General features: G+C 32.3%; 1 protein-coding gene across 1 annotated transcript in view; it reads left to right on the top strand.

The window, feature by feature from the left end:
* Positions 1–1166: 1166 nt before the first annotated feature.
* Positions 1167–22934, top strand: part of LOC111621509 (2-methoxy-6-polyprenyl-1,4-benzoquinol methylase, mitochondrial-like) — a 44316-nt gene continuing 22548 nt past the window's right edge. Inside the window, exons 1-4 of the mRNA XM_023363663.1 lie at positions 1167–1474; positions 6632–6781; positions 13825–14034; positions 15422–15444. Coding sequence (XP_023219431.1) covers positions 1282–1474; positions 6632–6781; positions 13825–14034; positions 15422–15444 — 576 coding nt within the window. The 5' untranslated portion in view covers positions 1167–1281. The remainder of the gene's footprint in view (positions 1475–6631; positions 6782–13824; positions 14035–15421; positions 15445–22934) is intronic.

A 22934-nucleotide genomic window follows, 5' to 3' on the forward strand; every position in this document is an offset into this window, starting at 1 on the left:
GTACAGTAGAGCCTCGATTATCCGACCCAATTGGTAACTGGAGTTGGTCGGATAATTGAAAAGTCGGATAACCGAAAAGTATGAAAAAATCCATTATTAGTGTAGTATATTATTATATCCCATGTAATTAGTATATTAGTATATCGCTATTAACCTACTTTGCGTTGAATTTTCATCGATGTTAAGCCTAACAAATTTTTTTTTTAATATTAATCGTCGCTGTTGTGTCGTTAAAAATTATTTTAAAATTATTTTATTGCTCACAAAACAAACAACCACTCATAATTAGAAAATTAAGTCTTGTTTAAATACTGGCCTCCCTTCAATGGTCGAGCCGATGCTGCCAGCTAAAAAACGCAAAAATTTAACAAAAATAATATTAAAGTAGCCAAGACATAGCCAAATATTGTAGTGCCACATCACTAGCGGACATTTGAAATTTGCCGACTAGAACGGTCAGTTAACTGATGTGATGATTAATTGGGGGTCGGATAATCGATGCTCTACTGTATTAATAAAACTTAATATACTCTCTTTATAACTGAATTATGAATTGCACTGTTATATAGGCTACTATTAAAGCTAAATTGAGTTGAAGATGTTATATTCAAACTATTTTTGTTAATATTTAGCAAATTTACACAATTAAAGAATTAGTAAAATTTATTCCAAAGCAGCATAAATATTCATCAAGTCAAAATCTCATATTATGAAGTTTTATAAAATTTGAAATCACTTTATTTTCTTTCAGATAAGATGCACATTTCTTTCAAAAAATTTCATGAAAAATCCTACATGAAATCAGATTACATTAAGTTTAGTGAGCTGAAAGTTAAATGAACATTAGATGAAAACTTAAATGTCTTTATTCTGCACAGTGGCTCTTAGATCAGCCAAAATAAAATATATGTTAGTAACTTATTATAAACTATTACATAAAGAAAATAAAAATAATGCTTATGTATAAAGCTGACAGTCATCCAAACTGTTTGATGTTAAAAAGTAAATTTAAAAAACTCGCACCAAGCTTTGTATAGTTTTTGGATGAAAATTCACTGAGTTCAGCGTTAATAAAGTTCCTTTAGCATTAACATAAGCACTTTTGACAAGTGTATAACCGTCGTCCTCAGGTGAAATGAACAATAAATTCCACCAGAGAGCGCGGACGAATGGAAGACATGTGGTAGTGTTTGTTTCGTGCATATTTGGATAGCTGAGAATTATGTATTTTTGCGCAAATATTATCACTCATGTTAGTTAATCGTTATCAAATATTACGAAATGATTATCAGCGATCTGGCAAAGATTCGCGCGTTTCTTTTAAAGAATAGGCGAAACTTATTTATTTATTACGTAAGGAATGTGAATGTAAGGAAACAACACTGGCATAAAAGAAACGTCGGCGATTATTCTGAAGAGTCGACGACTCATTTTGGCTTTGATACTGTTACAGAAAAAGAGAAATCCGAGAAAGGTGAATTCTTACAAATATTTAATTAACTATTGTAAAGCTTATAAATACTTATTCGCGAAGAAATAGAGTGAATCACGACAGAATCAAAAATTCAACTTTATATATAATTTTTGGGACTGGGCTGGGTTCTGTATTGACTTTGCATTGTGTCGGCACTGGAGCTTGGACTGTTTTTTTTGGCATTGCTTGGGCTCTGGGAGTTGCTGGCCGATGGTGTCTGAAAAGAATTAGTAAAATTTATTCCAAAGCAGCATAAATATTCATCAAGTCAAGAAATGGCGTTGTCGATGCTGAGCCGTCCGTCAACTTGTATCTGTGTCCCTGACTAATTCGACCTGGGAAACGCTTATGTGGCGGGCAACTCTTCTGTGCCCCTGGTTGACTAAAGGTAGTTAATTACATCTGGCAGCCGTCCATTGTAGACGCCACTTGGCTATCTTGGGTGAGAAAATCCATCTGATTGTTGTTTACTGATGTCCAACAGACTTGAATGAGCAACAACTGATTTGCTCACTGCTCCCTCTACCACATTCTCCCTCCCTCCCTCCATGCTGCATATAGCATGCAGTGCTATGCATTGCAATACAAAGTTAATGTGGGATCTACTGAACCAGTCTTTGATTTTTTCCTAATACGAGCTATTATTTGGTTAAATTATTCAAGTAATTTATAAGTATAAAAATATTCTTTCACATTTTCTAGCTTGAAATTGTCTTATTTGAAGTAGTTTAAAATTAGAAAAGGAACTATTTTGGAAATAAATAGTTCAAATTAAAAAGAAAAATGTATTTAATGTAATGATGATACAGTAGAGCATCGATTATCCAACTCAATTGGGGACTCAGGTTGGTTGGATAACTGAAAAAATCGGATAACCGAAAAGAATGAAAAAAAATACATTATTAGTATAGTATATTAGTATATCCCATGTAATTAGTATATTAGTATATTGTTAACCTACTTTGCGTTGAATTTTCATCGATGTTAAGCCTAACAAATTTTTTTTTTAATATTAATCGTCGCTGTTGTGTCGTTAAAAATTATTTTAAAATTATTTTATTGCTCACAAAACAAACAACCACTCATAATTAGAAAATTAAGTCTTGTTTAAATACTGGCCTCCCTTCAATGGTCGAGCCGATGCTGCCAGCTAAAAAACGCAAAAATTTAACAAAAATAATATTAAAGTAGCCAAGACATAGCCAAATATTGTAGTGCCACATCACTAGCGGACATTTGAAATTTGCCGACTAGAACGGTCAGTTAACTGATGTGATGATTAATTGGGGGTCGGATAATCGATGCTCTACTGTATTAATAAAACTTAATATACTCTCTTTATAACTGAATTATGAATTGCACTGTTATATAGGCTACTATTAAAGCTAAATTGAGTTGAAGATGTTATATTCAAACTATTTTTGTTAATATTTAGCAAATTTACACAATTAAAGAATTAGTAAAATTTATTCCAAAGCAGCATAAATATTCATCAAGTCAAAATCTCATATTATGAAGTTTTATAAAATTTGAAATCACTTTATTTTCTTTCAGATAAGATGCACATTTCTTTCAAAAAATTTCATGAAAAATCCTACATGAAATCAGATTACATTAAGTTTAGTGAGCTGAAAGTTAAATGAACATTAGATGAAAACTTAAATGTCTTTATTCTGCACAGTGGCTCTTAGATCAGCCAAAATAAAATATATGTTAGTAACTTATTATAAACTATTACATAAAGAAAATAAAAATAATGCTTATGTATAAAGCTGACAGTCATCCAAACTGTTTGATGTTAAAAAGTAAATTTAAAAAACTCGCACCAAGCTTTGTATAGTTTTTGGATGAAAATTCACTGAGTTCAGCGTTAATAAAGTTCCTTTAGCATTAACATAAGCACTTTTGACAAGTGTATAACCGTCGTCCTCAGGTGAAATGAACAAATTTTAATGAACCAAATGTGCAGAATGTTCCAAATGAACAGAATTTTAAAATTCAAACCAGGTGTCTGGAAATTCCGTTAAGAACATGCAAATAGTTCTTGACATGTTTGAATCCTTAAATTTTTACGGTGAGAGCAGTGCATGCGTGGAATTGACACTGCATTGGCGATATGACATTAGGCACATTTCATTTTTTAGACGCCGATACAAGGAAATCCACACCCTGGGTTGATCAAGGGTGGGAACATTGCATGCTTCTGTAATAGCTGTGAGAAGCGTTTCCCATATGAACACGAGCCTTTGATTGTTGCAGCATTTAAGTACAGTCGACCCCCCTATAACACTATTGCCATTCTGGCAATACAGTCGACGCTGGGGGGTCCAAACTTATTTCTCCGAGTTCCAAGTGTAAAAATGGGAGGAGTGTCGATCAAAATTGACAAAACACTTAAATATCTGGGAGTCATATTGGACAGTAGTTTATTATGGAATGCACACATAGATTATATAACCAAATGTATGGGTCTGATTTTTCAGACATTCTCCAGAGTGGCCCATCATACATAGGGTTTGCCCTTTGAAGCTTTGGATATTATTTACAACCAGCTGTTCATACCAACAATTACGTACTCTTGTAGTAGCTGGGGATGGGTATCCCATAAGGTGCATCCTAAGAGAAAGTTCAACTTGGCCCAGAGGAAAGCATTAATTTTACTGACGAAAGCTTATAGAACAGTGCCTACCTCTGCCTTCCAGGTAATTGCTCAAAAACCGCCTATTGAGATGCATATTGATTATTTTAGTCAGATCAGTTGCCTTAAATGGGGGGAGGACGTACAATATAATACTGGTACAATAACTGCATCAGATTTGGAATGTCCGACACCACTGTCCTTATATCTTGATGTAATTAACCACAGAGAAACTGTAAGTCATTCAAATAGTGTGTATTATTGTCAGAATTTTTTAGTATTGTAATTTTTATAAATCTTGTTTTTAGCATCTTGTTGATATTAACCTGCTGAAGAGGGACCTTGATGTCCGAAACACAAATATAGTGTGTACAGGTGAACAATAAAGATTGTTTATTTTTTTCTGAATAAGACTTCCTCCTTTTGCAGAAACAGAACATCAGTATAATAATTCTTGATAATATAAGTTCTAAGTAGACATTTATATAATAAAAACAGTGTAAAATAAGGACATAAAGGAAATTGAATTAATAGTTAATAATTTTAATAATCATCAGCTGAAATTCTAGTAAACTGGAAGATACAAAGAGTATGAAAAGTATCAGAGGAAATAGAAAAATTAAAAACATAAATATGGTATTTAAGAATGTGTGAAAAGGAGGCATAAGACTACCAATGTTAAGTTTGCCTGTAAGTATAAGCAAGAGTTTCCATGTTTGATGTATTCATTTGGTTTATTTCCCAGTACAAAATAGTCTAGTATTTGCAGCATTTGTTTCTCTATTTGTCACAATGAACAAACTGAGTTAATAATTTTGAATAAATTTGTTAGAAAAAAATCTGTGAAAAGTACATCATTGTATACAATGGGAGAGGGCTGAGACATTGTCTGCACGGACTTTTTTTAGTGTTGTTAGTGGCATACAAATTTGTTCTTATAAGCCTACTTACTAGTCATATGAGTTAAACTATCAGTTAAAAAAATATTTATAGAACATTTTGAACCATTTCTTTAATATTGGGATTCTAAAAACTATTGTATATGTAATTAATAGACATTACTATGAGAGATGATACAGTTTATCACTATATAATTTCTTAATTTCCATTGATACACTATTGGGAGTTCTTGCTAAAATGATTAAAAATATTGGTGATAGATATCTTTTTAGAAATAAAATGTTATCCCTAATTAGTGTTTTCCTTAAGTGAAAGATGAGTATTGAATTCTGCATCAGAATTTTATGTCTTAGTATCCAAAAAAGATATTTTTATTATGCTTAAATAATCTTTATTAAAGTGTAGTTGCATCTATTATCTTGTTGCATCTTACAAAGCAGGAAATAATAATGTATACAAAAGTATTTAAATTAAAATAGATTTATCTAGTTTTAATGACTGAAATTCTCATTTCTGCAATGAATTGTCATTTGAAGAGACTGATTTATTATCATTATCAATTACAGTCAACCCCCCTATAACACGGTAGATACGTTCCTGTTTTTATGAATCCAGCTTCTTTGAGTCCAGCCAATCACAGCCTGGCACATATACGGACTACGGCTGCTTGAAAGGTTTCTTCCATAAAATTAATCGATTCTAGACTAATTCGACTCAACATTTCCGGAATATGTATAATTTTTTGGGAATAATCCATATAAACTATGCTATAAACAAAAAATTGTAGGATTACTTACTGAGTGTGCACCATTCAACTAAACTGTTGCTTAAGCTTGTTTTCGTCGTGGAGATTGTCATCGGATGGCACTCGCATGCTTCCTGATAAATTATTTTTTGCGAAAAATTCGCTGAACTTTAGAGACATCATTAATATAAATATAATTTTTATGGATGTTAAATAATAAATGGTTTTTGGTAGGTCTGCTGCTCGTTAAAACTCAACGGTTTGCGCAATCCTGTCGCGACACAAGTCGGCGATGACATTTTACCGAATTATAAGAGTATTTTTAGCATGTTTGTACGAATACTGTCGCAATTTTTTCACCGTGATATAGGAATCCAAACTATAGGAACCCGTGTTATAGGGGGGGGTCGACTGTACTTAAAATATTTTTTAAAAATTATATAAAAGTATTACCAAAATTAAGATTTAAAAATAGAATGTTTATAAGGATGAACTAGCCATTGTGGTTACTTAGTCGAATGATTAATTCGACTAAGTAATCACAATGGCTAGTTCATCAATCAATCAATCAATGCATCTTTAACAGGAAAGTTTAAATAACACTAACATTTTTGACCCAGATCATTTATTCTATTGGGGTCTATCCCATCTTCCTTCTGATACCAGCATTCCACTTTCAGTTGTCTTTGCCTGAAAATGGTTCGTTAAGTGGGTTGAAAATGTTAATGTTATTTAAATTTCACCCAGTGTTAAAGGTGTATTGATTAATTCAGTAGAATATTCATAAAATTTTAAAATTACTTAGATAGAATTTAAGATAAATGATTATTATGTGAAATATAATAAGATTGATAGAAGGTTTAAATTTTTTTAGTATATTCAGTATTTTCCAATGTTGCTTCAAAATACGATTTAATGAATGATGTCATGAGTGGAGGTATTCATCGTCTTTGGAAAGATGAATTAATTCAAACTTTAAATCCAATTCCTGGAACAAAGCTTTTAGATGTGGCAGGTGGAACAGGTAAAGTTATTTTATATACTTAAAAAAGGTTATACTCAAAATATTAACTTGTGTAAATAAAGCATTCAAGTTTATCTGTATAAAATAATAATTATAATTTATATATCTCTAAATGAAATTTAAATTAACTACACTTTACATTTTTATGAAAAATACGTTTTCTGAGTTTTATGTTGATGTACACTTCAACTCCATTACAGCATTGTGGTTAGGCATCCAAGACTACAAACTACAGTATATCTAGAATTGTATTGTATTGGAGTTGCATTATAAATAGGAAAAATTACATTTAATGTATTCAAGTTTTGATCACAACTACTGTAAAAAATTTGAAGCTGAAATAAAAAAGATAGAATTTCAAGGAAAATTTTTATTTGCATTTATTTTCATTTACCAACACAATCTTTTATCTTCTCTTATTCCAAGATTGTTTTGTTTGATAAGTAAACAATGATGCCTGTTCTCATCACTAACAATGTGAGTACTCCAGAAAACACAGGAATTGATGAAATCAGGATAATTACATAAGAAAGAACAAATGCTATAGCAGATAACATAAACATAAAACTAATGTCTTTTAAATCACAAATAATAATTGTATTATAAATAAAATAGTGTTATATACAGTAGGGTACATAATGTGATCACATTAATATTGGATTTTGCACTGTAATACAGTTGAAGTGTACTTTCTTTAAATTATTTTTGTGGCATATATCATTGTCAAATTAAGAAATTACTGTTGTAAATTAAATAATAAAAATTGACTCAATGATTTAATAGGATTATCTTTTTTGTTAATTTTTCTATTCCACTGTAGAGTTTGTTGGGCTGCAATTTGAAAAATTTGTAGACCTATAAATTTTTAATGATATTACAAATACTTTATTGTAATAAGAATATTCTTGTTACAGGGGGTTAGCTTTAGAGAATTACAAAAATACAATTATTACTTATTGAAACATATTTTTTTAAATATCTTGTTACATAAATTTTGCTAAACATAACATATTAATCATTCAATCTACATATCATATTTCGAATTATTTAAAATATGAACAAAAAAGTAATGGATATTATACATCTTATACAATGGAAATTTTTTCTTGATTAGTTCTGAAGTTTTCTTCTTAATTTAAATCAAAAAATCTCTTTTAATTTGAATTTACATTACGCTTCTNGTATTAGTGGTCGAAGCAGTTTCCTTTCTACTAGTTGATTTTGACTTTTGAAGTGGTGGTCTTCCTCTTTTAGTTGGCGAGCGTTGCATATTAATTATGTTGATAAATTTTCCAACAATTATAATGTTAACACACAGCCCAAACAAATAAAATTTTAACGTAAAATTATTAAACAGGATACATTCTTTACCTGTATTTGAAGTGAGTAAAAAAAACGCGCCAGCAGCTTCGGCAGACAGAAGCGCCCCCCGTAGACCTATAAATTTAACACTGTTGTTCATCTGTCTGTCTTTCCTTAATCTAGAGAATAGAGTTATGTAGATGAAAACTGAGACCATATATGGAAAGCTTAAAGACAGGAGGCCCCTATAAACTATATATAAACTTCTGATGCAAACTGGAAGTCATGTTATTTCAATTCAAAAATTTCCTTGAAAGGAATTAGATAGATGACTAGCATGACTCTATTGTAACAGGAAAAGTATGATGTACAGGGGCAAGACACTACTAATTTGAGGTAGAGAGCATATATTTTAAATTAAATAAATTAAAAATATAATTACAAATTACATCATGCATGTATGCACATACTATTTTTGAATATATTGGCAAACTGTACATTAACAACAACTACCAAATTTTATAAAAATTACTACATGCACATATGGACTGTTTTATTTAGCAATTTAAACTTGTTTATACCTATATCTAACACCTTATCCTTGCCGAGAAATATAATTTAATTTCAAACAAACGTTTTCAGCCTGATTCACAGGCCATCTTCAGGTTGAGAACCAAATTTGAATTAAAGGATTCCATTAATGGAATACAAAATTCAAAATTAAATAAGCAACAGAATAAGATAAAAATAAAAATTAAATATTAAATAACCAACGGAGCAACATAAAAATATAAAAATGTAAAAAAATGTACATAGAAGTATTAAGAAATACAATTACTAACACATCCAATAAAATTACTATTTTGACTGGTAGAGCTCTTATTAAATCTCTTAACTATAAACTTCCATGCAGAGGAAAGACTTTCTGCATCCCTCGCATTTAAACAGCCTTCCTATATCTTACTCCTATAAATCTGCAACTTTTCAGCTGTCAACGCCAAAGATGAGGAAGATAAAGGTTCTATGATGGCTGCCTCATTCCATTTGACTACAGATCCTGGTGCTTGTGCCATTTGGGATAAAATTGTTGCATTAGACTCCTTTCTGATATTATAACTATGTTCCTTGATTCTAAGTCCCAAACTCCTGGTAGTTACTCCAATATAGTCTTTTTTAATGCCCAATTGCATATTTTCATAAGGAATTCTATAAACCCCTGCTTTCTCCTCTGACATTATAGCATCCTTATCATTTCTTAGGATTTTGTATAAATTAGGGGCTCTTTTTATTTTATTCTCGAACCTTTTCTGCAAGCAATCTCTTTCATAACGCTATTCATACTTTCATTATATGTAAATTTTACGATTCCAGTAGGAGCATTTTTAAAAGACTCTTTCTTGTTGTTCTCTTCATACTTCCTAACCATTCCCAGAATTGCGCTTTTTCGGTAGCCTAGTGTCTTGGCCACGCTCATTATTCTATTTATTTCTTTACTTCTATCTTGTACTGTTTCACAATACAAAAATGCCCTTCTTATTAAAGTTCTGAAAGCTGCAATTTTATATTTATACAGATCCTTGGATCGGGAGGGAATATACAATGGGCTGTGGGATGGCTTAATAAAAACGCTAGTGGACAGATGGCCTTTTTTGAATTTAATACCGATGTCTAGAAAATGTAGATCCAAAGAACTCTTCTGCTCCAATCTTCCCCATCTTTGGCATTGACAGCTAAATAGTTGCAGATTTATAGAAGTAAGATACAGGAAGGCTGTTTAAATGCGAGGGATGCAGAAAGTCTTCCCTCTGCATGGAAGTTTATAGTTAAGAGATTTAATAAGAGCTCTAACCAGTCAAAATAGTAATTTTATTGGATGTGTTAGTAATTGTATTTCTTAATACTTCTATGTACATTTTTTTATATTTTTATGTTGCTCCGTTGGTTATTTAATATTTAATTTTTATTTTTATCTTATTCTGTTGCTTATTTAATTTTGAATTTTGTATTCCATTAATGGAATCCTTTAATTCAAATTTGGTTCTCAACCTGAAGATGGCCTGTGAATCAGGCTGAAAACGTTTGTTTGAAATTAAATTATATTTCTCGGCAAGGATAAGGTGTTAGATATATGTATAGTGATTTGCTGAGTACTTTATGATAAACTTGTTTATGATGTAATTTTTCTGTGGCATTGGTGCAAGCTTTCTAAAGACATGTACAAGTTAAGAAAATTATTTTAATTGTTTATAATTAGCGCACTTAGAGTTTCATGTTTTTTTAAACAATTACATAAAAAAAAAATGTTGAAAATAAAACTGGAAAACATTTGCTTAATTTTGGTTATGTTATTTCTATTTTTGGTAGTAAATTATAACAAAACAGATGTTCAAGAATTATCAGGAAAATATCAACCGAAAATAAATATAGTTCAAAATTGCTTTTAATTATTCTAAATTGTTTTTACTCTTATTTTATTTTAAGAAGCCCTGTTTCTTTGACAATTCGTTGCACTATTTACAAATCTTTTAAAACAAAATTCAATATTTAGACATTTTTATTTTAATTATTTATTATTGTTTGAATTTCAGACTAGAAATAAATTTCCTAAATTCTTTGTTAATATGACCTCAGAAAATATCAAAAAAATGAAAATACAAACAAGAAAATAGAAGCTTTCAGAAAGAATGAGTAGAAAAATTTGCTTTTATTGACAATAATGGAAAGTCATTCTGTCTTCTTTGTAAAGTTACAATTGCAAACTACAAAGTAAGCAATTTACTTTAACATTAATTACTTTGACATTAGTAAGTCATTCCCACTTTTCAGCTCAATATCCACTCAATTCAAAATTTCAAACAGAGATACTTAAGTCATTGCAATCAGGTCTTCATAAGTAACAAGGAGTCTTGTCTTCTTTTCGTCACAAAGATGACAGAGCCAGCAAAGCTAATATTTTGATAGTTTGGAATAATGCTCATGCCAAATGTCCATATGGAGAAGCAGAATTTATTAAAAAAACTTGGATGAATTGGTTAAAGCTTTGGATCCAGATGATACAAAACTGCATAAATTGATGGCACAAGTTACTATGTCACAATGTACAACTGATCATCATATTAGTGAAGTTAGTAAAAAATGTTGAAAATAGTTTGATGTGTGATTTGAAAAATTATATGGTATTCATTTTAGCTCTCAATGAGTCTACAGACATTCAGGATGATCCCCAATTGGCCATTTTTGTCTGCTATGTATCTGCAGACGTAAATATGAAGGAAGAAATGTTAGATCTAGTAGCTCTTACTAAAACAACTTGCAGTATCAATGTCAAACATATGTTCTTGATGAGATAATGAACAGGTTTGAATTGCCTCATGTAAACTTGTAAATGTTGCAATGACTGGGGAAAACCTAGGTCTTACTGGTCCAGTGGCGTACTGTGGGTGTCAGCCGCCCGGGGCAGAGGAAAATTTTGGTCTCCCCTTATTTAGGTATTTCAATTTAAAAGACCAAAATTCAGTTTTGTCACAGAACAAGCAATGAAAAATTCGGTGGTAGTGCAGCGACCTGTTTAAAATAGTTCTATTGGATATTAGTGGTGTACATGAATGCGAATGAATCGTACAAGAAAAAAAAAGGTCAGAAGGTTTTGCAGGATTTCCTTGGATGAAAAAATTACCGATTCCCGGACTGTCCGGACGATAGCACTATCGTAGGCGCGCTACAAGTATAGATTAGGATGTTTCAAATTTTTACAAGATATTATTATTATTTATTGTGAAATTTTGCCGCCCCTAAAAACTGCCGCCCCCACTACGGTATGCCACTGTATTGGTCTTTTAAACAACAATTCTAAAATTCCATGTTTTGTACCTCTTCACTGCATAATTCACCACAAGCATCTCATAGCAAAGTACTTAAAATATGAAAATGTGTGGAAGATTGTTTTGCAGATTGAATTTAATTAGAACAAATGCAAAAACACATTGTCAATTTAAGAACTTCAGGAAGAATTTAAGAAGACAAAACAGGTCAATTGCTCAGTGATCTCTCCTTATGGTTGACTGTAAAATGGCTATCAACTTACAATGTTTTGAGCCATTTTGTGGAAGTCCTAAATACTATCATAACATTTTTAAAAGAAAAAGGAAAATATTACCCAGAATTAGAAAAAGAAATTTAGCTTTCTGACTTAATGTTCCTTACAGATGACATGGAACATTTGCAAACACTTAATTTGGCTTTACAAGGAAAGGAAAAAAATGATTAGAGATTTGTCACAAACTGTATTTAGTTTTGAAGCTAAACTTTGGCTTTTTATGCACAATCTAAGTCCAGACTATTTAGTCATTTTCCACAAGTAAAAGCCAATATATTAATATTAAAGAAGAAAAATTAGAAAAATTGGAAGGATTAAAGCAATTTCAAATGTAGCTTTGAAGATTTGAAAAGTTTTAACATTTGCATATTTCATGAACCAATTATTTGCCAATTATTCAATTTCTGAAATAATACTTGTTGAAAAAGTGGCTGGAGAATTGGAGTTACTAGAGATAAAAGAAGATCAGGCATTGTAAATGCTTCACAAATTTAGTTCTCTAATTGAATTTTGGAAACTTGTGCCAGAATTAAAATATCTGCACTTAAAAAAGCTGCTTGCTGTCTAATTTCAATGTTTGGTACATGTTGCTGTGAATTGTTGTGCTCCACAATGAGATTCATGAAGTCGAAATATCGTTCACAGTTGACCAATCAGCATCTCACAGAATTGCTGCAAACAGCTTTAAAAATTATATGCCAAAAAGATTTGACAAAGGTCTTTGTTAAATGTTATACTTTTTTAGTGAATATTTATTATTATATTTTGTTTTTATTATTAAAATTTTGAAATAATTATTTTGTATTTTATTAAAGAAATAAAATACAAAATTAATTAAAAGTTCTTATATGTATACTTTATACAGCACTTAAAACTTATATAGAACATGTCATCATATTAATTAAGTTAAATAAAATTTGGTTATATGTATTTATTTTTGTGTACTTAAATAATATGGTGTGGCTCTTTACAATATATGAATAACTGGCATGTAGCTCTCGTTGACCCCATGCATGATCATCCCTGGTATATACAGTTGACTCTAATTCATTTGAACTTGGATAATTTGAATTTCCTCTTAATTCAAACTGGATGCTATTCTCTATCTGATTCCTGTTTAAATCAATGTAAAATTCTCTCAGTAATTCAAATTCATTGTGCTGCCTTCTGTTTATTCCAAGTCAAGATCCATGTTACTAGATAACATTTTCTTCCCATTTTTGAAATTCAAAGATCAAATTTAAAATTAATAAAGTAATTTTTAAAAGTAAATTAATTAATTAAAATTTAAAAACATTTCAAATCAGTTGATGCATGACAGTTTACAGTTGCCCTGTAGTGCTTGCTCGTTATGGCTTCTCATGAGCAATATAGAGCCTTCATTTTGTATTTCTCATTGATTAAACAATTTTCTGCTTGCTATGTGGTTTTACTATTTTTAAAATTATTAGTTTTTCTGTAGCATCCAGAAATGATCTCCTTCAGTTTTAATAACAAAACAAAAAAAATTGATAATATTCTAACAGTAGATTGTTACAGTTTAACTTAAGAATGAATTCAATAATAATATTGTATAATTACAATTCTATAATTTTAAACATTCAATGTTATAAATGAAATAATTTTTTCATACAAAATTTTACAGGTGATATTGCATTCAGATTTCTGAAATATTCAAGATTGGAAAATCAAGACACTTCTGTTATTAATGATATTCCAAATCCATACAGTGAGATTGTTGAAAATGAACAAATAGAAAGTGATACTTTTAGTTCCCAAGTCGTAGTTTGTGATATTAATTCTGATATGTTAAATATTGGAAAAGAAAGAGCAAAAGAAAGTGGATTTCAATCAGGTAAATGAAGTTGTATTTTATCATTTATGACAAAGTTTTTCCAATCGTACTAAAAAGATGACCAGAGTGGTTAAGATGCCAGCCAACCTTTATGGGGACTCAGGAACGAATCTGGATGGGTCCCAGGAATTTTTTGAAGTTGGTTCATCTTGGATATGTCTCTCACCACTTGACTACCTCATTGTGGGCCTGACCAAACCCGAAATGGGCTTTATTAAAAGACCCTCTTAGTGCTCATGGATGGAAGGAGTCAAAAAGAAATCACATTAAAAATATATAGTTTTTTTTTTAATTATGAATTTTTAATGATGAGCTTTTCGTGATGAGACATTATTATTTTAACTTATATGTACTTTCATTATAAATTAATATGTATATACTGTAGACCCCCCTATAACGCTTAGATACGTTCCACGCTAATCGAATTTTACGTTGTAGGAATGATTAAATACATGAGCCAATCGCAGCCTGATAGGTGTGAACTTTACGGACTAAGGCTGTTTGAAAGGTTTTCTTCTATAAAATTAACCGATTCTAGACTAATTCCACTCAACATTTCCAAAACACGTATAATTTTTTGGGAATAATCTGTATAAACTATGCTATAAACAAAAAATTATAGGATTACTTACCGAGTGTGTACCGTTCGACTACGCCGTTGCTTAAAGCTGGTTTTCATCGCGGAACAGCACGCGAAACGACGGCCGCAATTTCTGATAACGAATTTTTGGCGGAAAAATAACTTGACCTTTGGAGACATCATTAATATAAATAATTTTTATGGCCGTTGAATAAGAAGTGTTTCTTTCACAAGAAATGTATAAAATTAGTGCTGTATTAGACTTACGGTACCTAATTTACATACTGTACAGACGATAATAAACTCAACTTACTAGCCTAAAATCTCCGTAGCGTGTTGCCAGGCGGCAGAAAGCATATATATAATTATAATAAAGTTACAATAAATTAAGTTAATATATAATTATATATACAGTACCTAATTTATATATAATTAATATATAATTATATGTACAGTACCTAATTTATATATAATTTATATATAATACTAAACAGACGATAGCAAACTCAATTTAGCCGCTCCGTAGCGTGGCGCAGGGTCGGAGGAAAGTAGTTCGGCTGCTCATCCACTATTGGTCCAGACTCTATCAATCTTGTCGCAAAACAAGTCGGCGAAGACATTTTAGGAGCTGCTTTATACGAATGTTGCTACAATTTTTTCGCTATGTTATAGGAATTGTCGTTATAGGAACGCACATTATAGGGGGGTCGACTGTACATTTAAATATTTTCTAAATTAAAATGTAAGGTTTTATGAAGCTATTTATATTTATTAAACAAAGTTTTTATATGACATTTGTAATTTTAGGATATGATCACATTTACCTGCATGTAGAAAAATACTTGAATATCAGCAATATATAATCAATTTGTTTCTGTAATTTGGTGTTATTCATGCATAACTCCTAAGTAGCAAAATGATAAGATGATGGATTTCAAATTTTTTATATTGAATACAAGATCAAAAAGTGTAATAATAATTTTGTCTTATTCAAAAATTTATTTATTTAAATCATGAGATTCCAATTTTTCTTAGAAAATGTTGCTCTCTTTATAAATTTTTCCTCATACACTCATTCAAAATTTATACCTTTAAATTTCAATGAATAAAACATGAGGAAAATCTGTTAATAACAGCTAATTATTTATTGTAAAATATAAAATAATTATATGTGAGCATAAGAGTCAGTTGCCATTGCCAATGATTCTGGTGTAATAACAAAAATCACAGTAAAAAGAATTATTTGGTTTATTGTCTTATTAATTTAAAAAAAATTATATTCTGTAATACTAATCATTAACATTAATGAATACATTAGTAATTATATATATACATAATTTTCCAGTGCTGTCATTCAATCTATTAGTAGACTTGGTTCTTAACCTTTTACTATGTGTCTGCAAACTTTGGATTTTTAATATATGCTTTCATATCTTTATGAAAAATTGTTAAATCTTTTGTTCAAGAGGATAGGATCATCCCTTTTGTCACATAATTATATTTTAGCCTAAGTTTAGGTAAGCTAACTTAAGTCTAACTTTAAAGAAGAAAACATATCTGCATCTATTTACTAATATAAAATTAAAACTTTTAGATATAAGTTAAGGTTTTGCAATAGAAAAAATATATAATTATTAAATTAAATTTAATATTTGTAGCTTTTTATTAAGCTCTACTTTAAAAAAGACTTTTTCAATGGAAAAGGTGAAAGAAAAACTTAAATTTTCTTTTATTGATTTAATGTTTTTATCTTGTAGAAGTGTGCACCCCTAGATAAGATATTTTACATTTTCAGTACATGCATCCCAAATCAAGAATCACTTCTTCAATATACAATTCAATATAATTATTCAGTGAACCGTTTTTATCAATTCAGTAAAATAACTCAAATAATATGCATCCTACAAAATATCATTAAATCATAAATGATTAGACTTCAAGAGGACCACAAGATGGCTATCAGTTTCATCATAGATGGTGCTAGAGGTCAACTTCATTTTTATTGCATATGGTCAAACCTAGAGCTTCTAACGCCTCACTTTTCGAACAATTCAGTTTATGAACAAAATTTTGAATGCCATGTTTGCCCCAGTTGCAGAACAACTACTCTGCAAGAGCTGACCACAGATTAGAGACACACAGATGGTCAACTCCGTATACTTCCTGTGTTAAAGAAAGTCAACAGTCTGACCAGTTAACAATGAGACTTCCAATTCAGAAGTTAGAGTTGCCAAGATTGCCTCACGTCATTAGACATCATGACATGAACCATCAATGATATTATTCAAATTAAATTTTAATGCATGTGTGAGTGAGATACTACTGTACTTCCATTTTTCAGTATGCATTAGTATGCAGTTGAATTTAAACCAAATTAATTAATAAAAACCATGTTAATTGATATTCTTGTAATATAAACAACAGTCATGAATCTGTGTTTAATGGTGCTTAACTCAAATTAAATAACAAAAATTTATTGTATCTATTATTACATTGCATTTTTAGCATGAAATACAGGTATGCTGAGGATGCCCATGAGGATGAGGATAAAAAGGCCAAAAAAAAACACTNAATCAATAAAAATGATGTAAAACGCTTTGTGTCTATTTATGCACCTAGTAGTGAAGAAACAAACAAAAAAAAGGAAGACACGGTCTCGGAAATACATAACTATAACTCTGCTATTTTGTCAATAAAACTTGTCATAAATACTGTATTCTGCTATTTCATTCAGCATACTGACCACATAGAGCATGAAAGTGCTGTAGAAACTTTATATCACATTTCCGGCTATAGGTTCCTTATATCAAAACGTTCAAAATTTCATCCTCTATAATCTCCCAAATTTTTTAAATGTCATTCTGATACACCCTGTATAACAGCCGAGAAAGTAAAAGTGCTATAGAGATGACTATGCCTGGATGATATGTAACCAAACCAGTCAAGACAGACAACAAATACTTTATCCACACTTTCCCAAATATTATGTTTCAATTGCTTTGATTTAAATTTTAATTAATTTTGATTTTATTTTAAATTTTACTTTCAGTTTCAGTGTAAAAACCAGAGTTTTAATTATTATTTTTAGTTTTAATGAACTGGCCACCTAGTATTAATAAATATTAGATATTATTATTATTATAATATATAATATTATATATTATAATAATAATAATATCTAATATTTATTAATACTAGGTGGCCAGTTCATTAAAACTAAAAATAATAATTAAAACTCTGGTTTTTACACTGAAACTGAAAGTAAAATTTAAAATAAAATCAAAATTAATTAAAATTTAAATCAAAGCAATTGAAACATAATATTTGGGAAAGTGTGGATAAAGTATTTGTTGTCTGTCTTGACTGGTTTGGTTACATATCATCCAGGCAGAGTCATCTCTATAGCACTTTTACTTTCTCGGCTGTTATACAGGGTGTATCAGAATGACATTTAAAAAATTTGGGAGATTATAGAGGATGAAATTTTGAACGTTTTGATATAAGGAACCTATAGCCGGAAATGTGATATAAAGTTTCTACAGCACTTTCATGCTCTATGTGGTCAGTATGCTGAATGAAATAGCAGAATACAGTATTTATGACAAGTTTTATTGACAAAATAGCAGAGTTATAGTTATGTATTTCCGAGACCGTGTCTTCCTTTTTTTTGTTTGTTTCTTCACTACTAGGTGCATAAATAGACACAAAGCGTTTTACATCATTTTTATTGATTTTTCTATTGCTCGAAATGTGTATCGGCCAATAGAAGATCAATAAAGATGATGTAAAATGCCTTGTGTCTATTTATGCACATAGTAGTGAAGAAACAAACCAAAACAGCAGAGTATAATCAAACTGTACATCGAATCAGTGGCTGCACTACTTTAGAGTAAATATTCAATGTGACGACCACCAACTTCGTTACATAATGTGCAACAACAAACCATGTTTTGTCCAACCCTCTGTAAGATGCCATGCTCCCCTCTGATGGTATTAAATGCTGTAAAGAAGTGCTCCATAAGCTCATGAACTGTTCCTACAGGTGTTACGCACACAAGGGACTCATGTTGACTAGTTGTGTGTTTACAGCACAGCGCCAGTGGATGCAAGGGGTGACCTGAAGGACGACAAGCACTAAGTACACAACATCCTATACACAGGCTCAGTTAGACTACTGTAGTTGTGTGTTTACAGTCTTCCATCCACAGCAATAATATGATGTCAATGGACAGAAGGATAGCTACCAAAGTGAAGGGCAGTCAAGCACTTCCTACTGTTGTAGACACTTCAGTTCAAATTTTCAGCTATAGGTTCCTTATATCAAAATGTTCAAAATTTCATCCTCTACAATCCCCCAAATTTTTAAAACGTCATTCTGATACACCCTGTACATTACAGAGGGAAAGCATGGCAACTGGTCAAAAAATGACCCCACCAAGATTTTTACATTTTTGTATTCAGGACCTTAGAACATTGAGAAATGGGGGGAAATTTCTGTATGTATGGATGTTTGTGTGTATGTGTGGGGGACATGATTTTGTTCACCCTCTTTGAAGCTTAATAACTCCTCTGCTTTTTGTTGAAAATTTCTGAAATTTTGTAGGAAGGTTTGTTTATTAGAGGATTGATGCTATTAAATTTTGGTGGTTAAAGGCTGAGGATATGGGGAGATGAAGGGGATCATGTATAGTAACCCTTTACTAGGGTTTGACTTAATGAAAATTTTATTTATTATTAGCATTTACAAGTTTTTATAAAATTCATCCCTATTCTCAAAATTAATCTTTTTGCTTTAATTTTGAGAATAGGGATGCGTTTTATAATATATATATATAATGGATATGGATAATACTAGCTGTACCTGGCCATGCGTTGCTGTGGCTCAAAATGCATCTATTACAAATGTATAACACTCCCCGCGGGAGGGGATTTCGAAAAATCCCTTCGAAAAATCGAAAAATACTATACATTCTCTTGATGTACCCTATTAAAATGCAAAAAACCGCATCTAAAATAGTATAATAGAAGCCAAGTTCTTTACAGTAAGCCTTAATTTTGTCCCTCTCCCCGCAGGGGGAAATTTTGACATCTATATAATATACAAGTTCAGACATGTGCATTATGTATCTTGCTGACCACATGACTGCGCCGTGCAGTTATTTATCTCGTATATATACGTGTCTTACCCCTTGCCACCTGCTGACACCAAAAATATAATGCTTGCCTAAATGATATCTTTTAATTTATATGAATGTTTAATGGAATAATATACAACCTATGTCCACCCTGAAGGATCATTCTAAATATTGGTGAAAGAATTTTTGAAATTGGATGAGTAATTTCGGAGATTACTTCCTACATCCAAACTTACAAACTTTACCTCTTTATAATAATAGTATAGATTATATTGTATTTGTAGGCATTTTTAAGCAGGCAATGCAGCTAAAAAATGTCTGTTTTGGGGTCAGGAAAGGATTAATCCATTTTATATTGTTACTTCTGAGAGAATTTGTTTCGGTTTGAAAACAAATCTGTTTTCAAAACAAAGAATGCAAAAACCGAGGTTTGACTGTATTCTGATTCTATTTTTTTGAAAGATGCACTAGTCAGAAGTAATGGGCATTTGAAGTTTTACATGGCTACAACATCATGTATGCATGAATCTGTAGATATCTGTGAATTTCATTGATAAAAGGAAGTAAAATGCTAGAAAAGTTGTTATTAAGCTATAATTGTGTGTTGAAATCAAGATCAGTGTCTTCTCTTTATCAAAAGAGAAGATGCTGATCTTGATTTCAACATGTGTGAGGTCAGCCGATTTGGGGTGAGGTGTTCGACAGCCGAGCGGTTCGTTCTGTCTTGTGGGCGCAGAATGACTCTTTGAGACAGGTTTACCATTTTTAACCCGTTTATTAAATATATAAATTTTCATACAATGTCTTATAACAAGGCGTAATGCCTATTCAAAGGTGGGAAACGAATCCTTTCCAAAGATAAAAGTCCAAATGTCCAGATAGTCGTTTAGGTTCGTCCAGCGTAAGTGAAGCGGAGAGCGATGGCCCCGGGGCGCACAGCACAACTCTCATCGATGATCTCCAATGACTCGGAGCACCTGGGCGGGTCTTGAAGGGACGGGCTAGCCAAAACGAAGCCTGGGACGTCGAACTAGCCTTTGCTGTAGAATAACAGGAGCACAAAATTCCAGGAGAGGAGCGCTATGAACCAGGAACCTTTTTTCCTCGAGTCGCACGGTTTTATAGATTTCTTAACCGTCGTCGCCTCTCCATTGGTCTCTCATAGTCACCTGGTGACAATTCGAAACCTAATGAAGGGCGCGGGAGAGGTCACCGTGCGACTGAATATGATTCCTCTCTCTCGTCGCGTTTTCTTCGAATTTAACCGTTTCCATTGTTTAAAAGATTCGGAAAAAAAAAACAATTGCATTGTTCAATCGAGACACCTAATCCGTTTCCTTATCGACTGAAAAGGAGCTCTTAATTTTCGATCGAACCCATAATTCGGACCTCTCAATCGACCCCTGTTCGGGTCCTCACAGGGCACCCCCCTTTCTTTTAAAATGTCGCCACCAGATGCGACATTTTAACAATGGGCCCTAGGTCCCGCGAACGTCTACCAGCCCAGCGCGATCCATTCGAGCTAGGTCGATGAACTGATAGCTCGCGCTCGCGTGGATATCGAATTGGAATAGGTGTCGCGTAACTTTGAACAAAAGCAACAGTTTTGTAACATAAGAATTACATTTCCTCTTTTCTACTTAACCCGATTTTTTTTCAAAGAAATTTTTGTTTTTCTCCATAGATTGAGCAATTCATATGAATCTTAAAATCCGATTCAAAATCTCCCAAGAAAAAGCCAAAAAGGGGTGAATATCGAATGTATTCGTGTTCCTGCCCAATTTCTCTGTTTAGGACCACGAACAGTGATTCAATATCTAATCTGACTCCTCCGTCACAACAGAGTGAACGCAAAAGCTGTAACATGCGCTTCCGGTATGCTTTCGTATCTTGTACGTGCATACTCTGTTTGGAAGTCACCAATATGTTTGGCATCCTCGTCATAGCTCCCTGTTTCCGATGTCTGTCTTCTGATTCGGTGTGGATCTTTGTTTATCTGTCTTCGGATTTTTTCTTGACAGATCTTTCCAATTCCAACCTCACCGTCAGAGACAATTACATTTTTCGTCGTTTCTGTCTAAAGGGGCTTTTGTTGACACATAGGACGCAATGACGACAATTTCGGTTTTCCTCCGATTGCCGTTCATCATCTCCCTTCGTTGTTTTCTGTGCGCCTTTTTCGAGGGTGACGGCTGTGATCATCATGTACGCGTATTTGGGGGAAAATTTTCTTAATCTTAAAATTTGATTATATAAACTATCAACCTTTGACAAATTCAGCAGTGTTTCATTCGTGACAAAGTTGTTTTTCCGAACAAAAAAAAAAAATTTTTTTTTTCAGTTCTACAGTTTGGAACTTGAAAAACGCGTTTCTATCCTGAACATTCAGGATCCACAAGGAGAATATTTACAAATGTGAGTTCATTTCGCGACAATTCTGTTCTCCCGAACGTTTGTATGAACACATTTTTTTTTTTTTGCATGGTGACCTCTCCCCTCAGAAGAGCTCACCATTTACATTGAGTAAATAGCCTGACGGGTGTAGGTGGCGGCAAGCGCTCCTGAACATAATTATGGGACGTTGACGCGCCTCCCTCTTCCGTGTTTCGGTGAAGAGGTTCCACCGTTTGCCCGAGCCTACGCGTGTGTGGTAGTACCCAAGGATATTCGTCTGCGGGTCCCTGACTCCTCAAAGCGTATCTGTGCGACGGTTGTGTCGCGGTCGCGTGCTGACTAATTTCTACCGTTTCCGCTGCCTCTGCCTGATCGGGTTGTATCGAATTTAGGATGAATTCATCCCAGGGGTCTATTATTTCGGGTGTTTGTGGTGCTGGGACTGAGTTTTCGGATTTCTCTGTCTCCCGACTAATCTCGTCGGCGGCAAAGGATTTAAACTCCATTCGCGCGACAGCAGGTTTCATTCTATTTGCATGTGTGTGTAACTTCTTTCCCGTAAGGATATGTTGGACGACGAAGTCGACTGGACTGGTCTCCGCTATTATCCTATACGGTCCCTGCCATCTAGGTGCTAACTTCCTTTTTAACCCTGTAGGGACTACTACTTCCGTCACAAATACTCGGTCGCCTAGCAAAAACTTATGGGGTTTATTTTTGCGATCATGGTACACCTTCCTGTCCTGCGCTGCTTTCTCCGCATGTTCCTGCGCTAATCTATGCGCTAAAGC

Source organism: Centruroides sculpturatus, unplaced genomic scaffold (genome assembly GCF_000671375.1).
Source record: "Centruroides sculpturatus isolate CEXI.00-Female unplaced genomic scaffold, Cexi_2.0 scaffold222, whole genome shotgun sequence".
In the NCBI taxonomy this organism is placed as follows: domain Eukaryota; kingdom Metazoa; phylum Arthropoda; class Arachnida; order Scorpiones; family Buthidae; genus Centruroides; species Centruroides sculpturatus.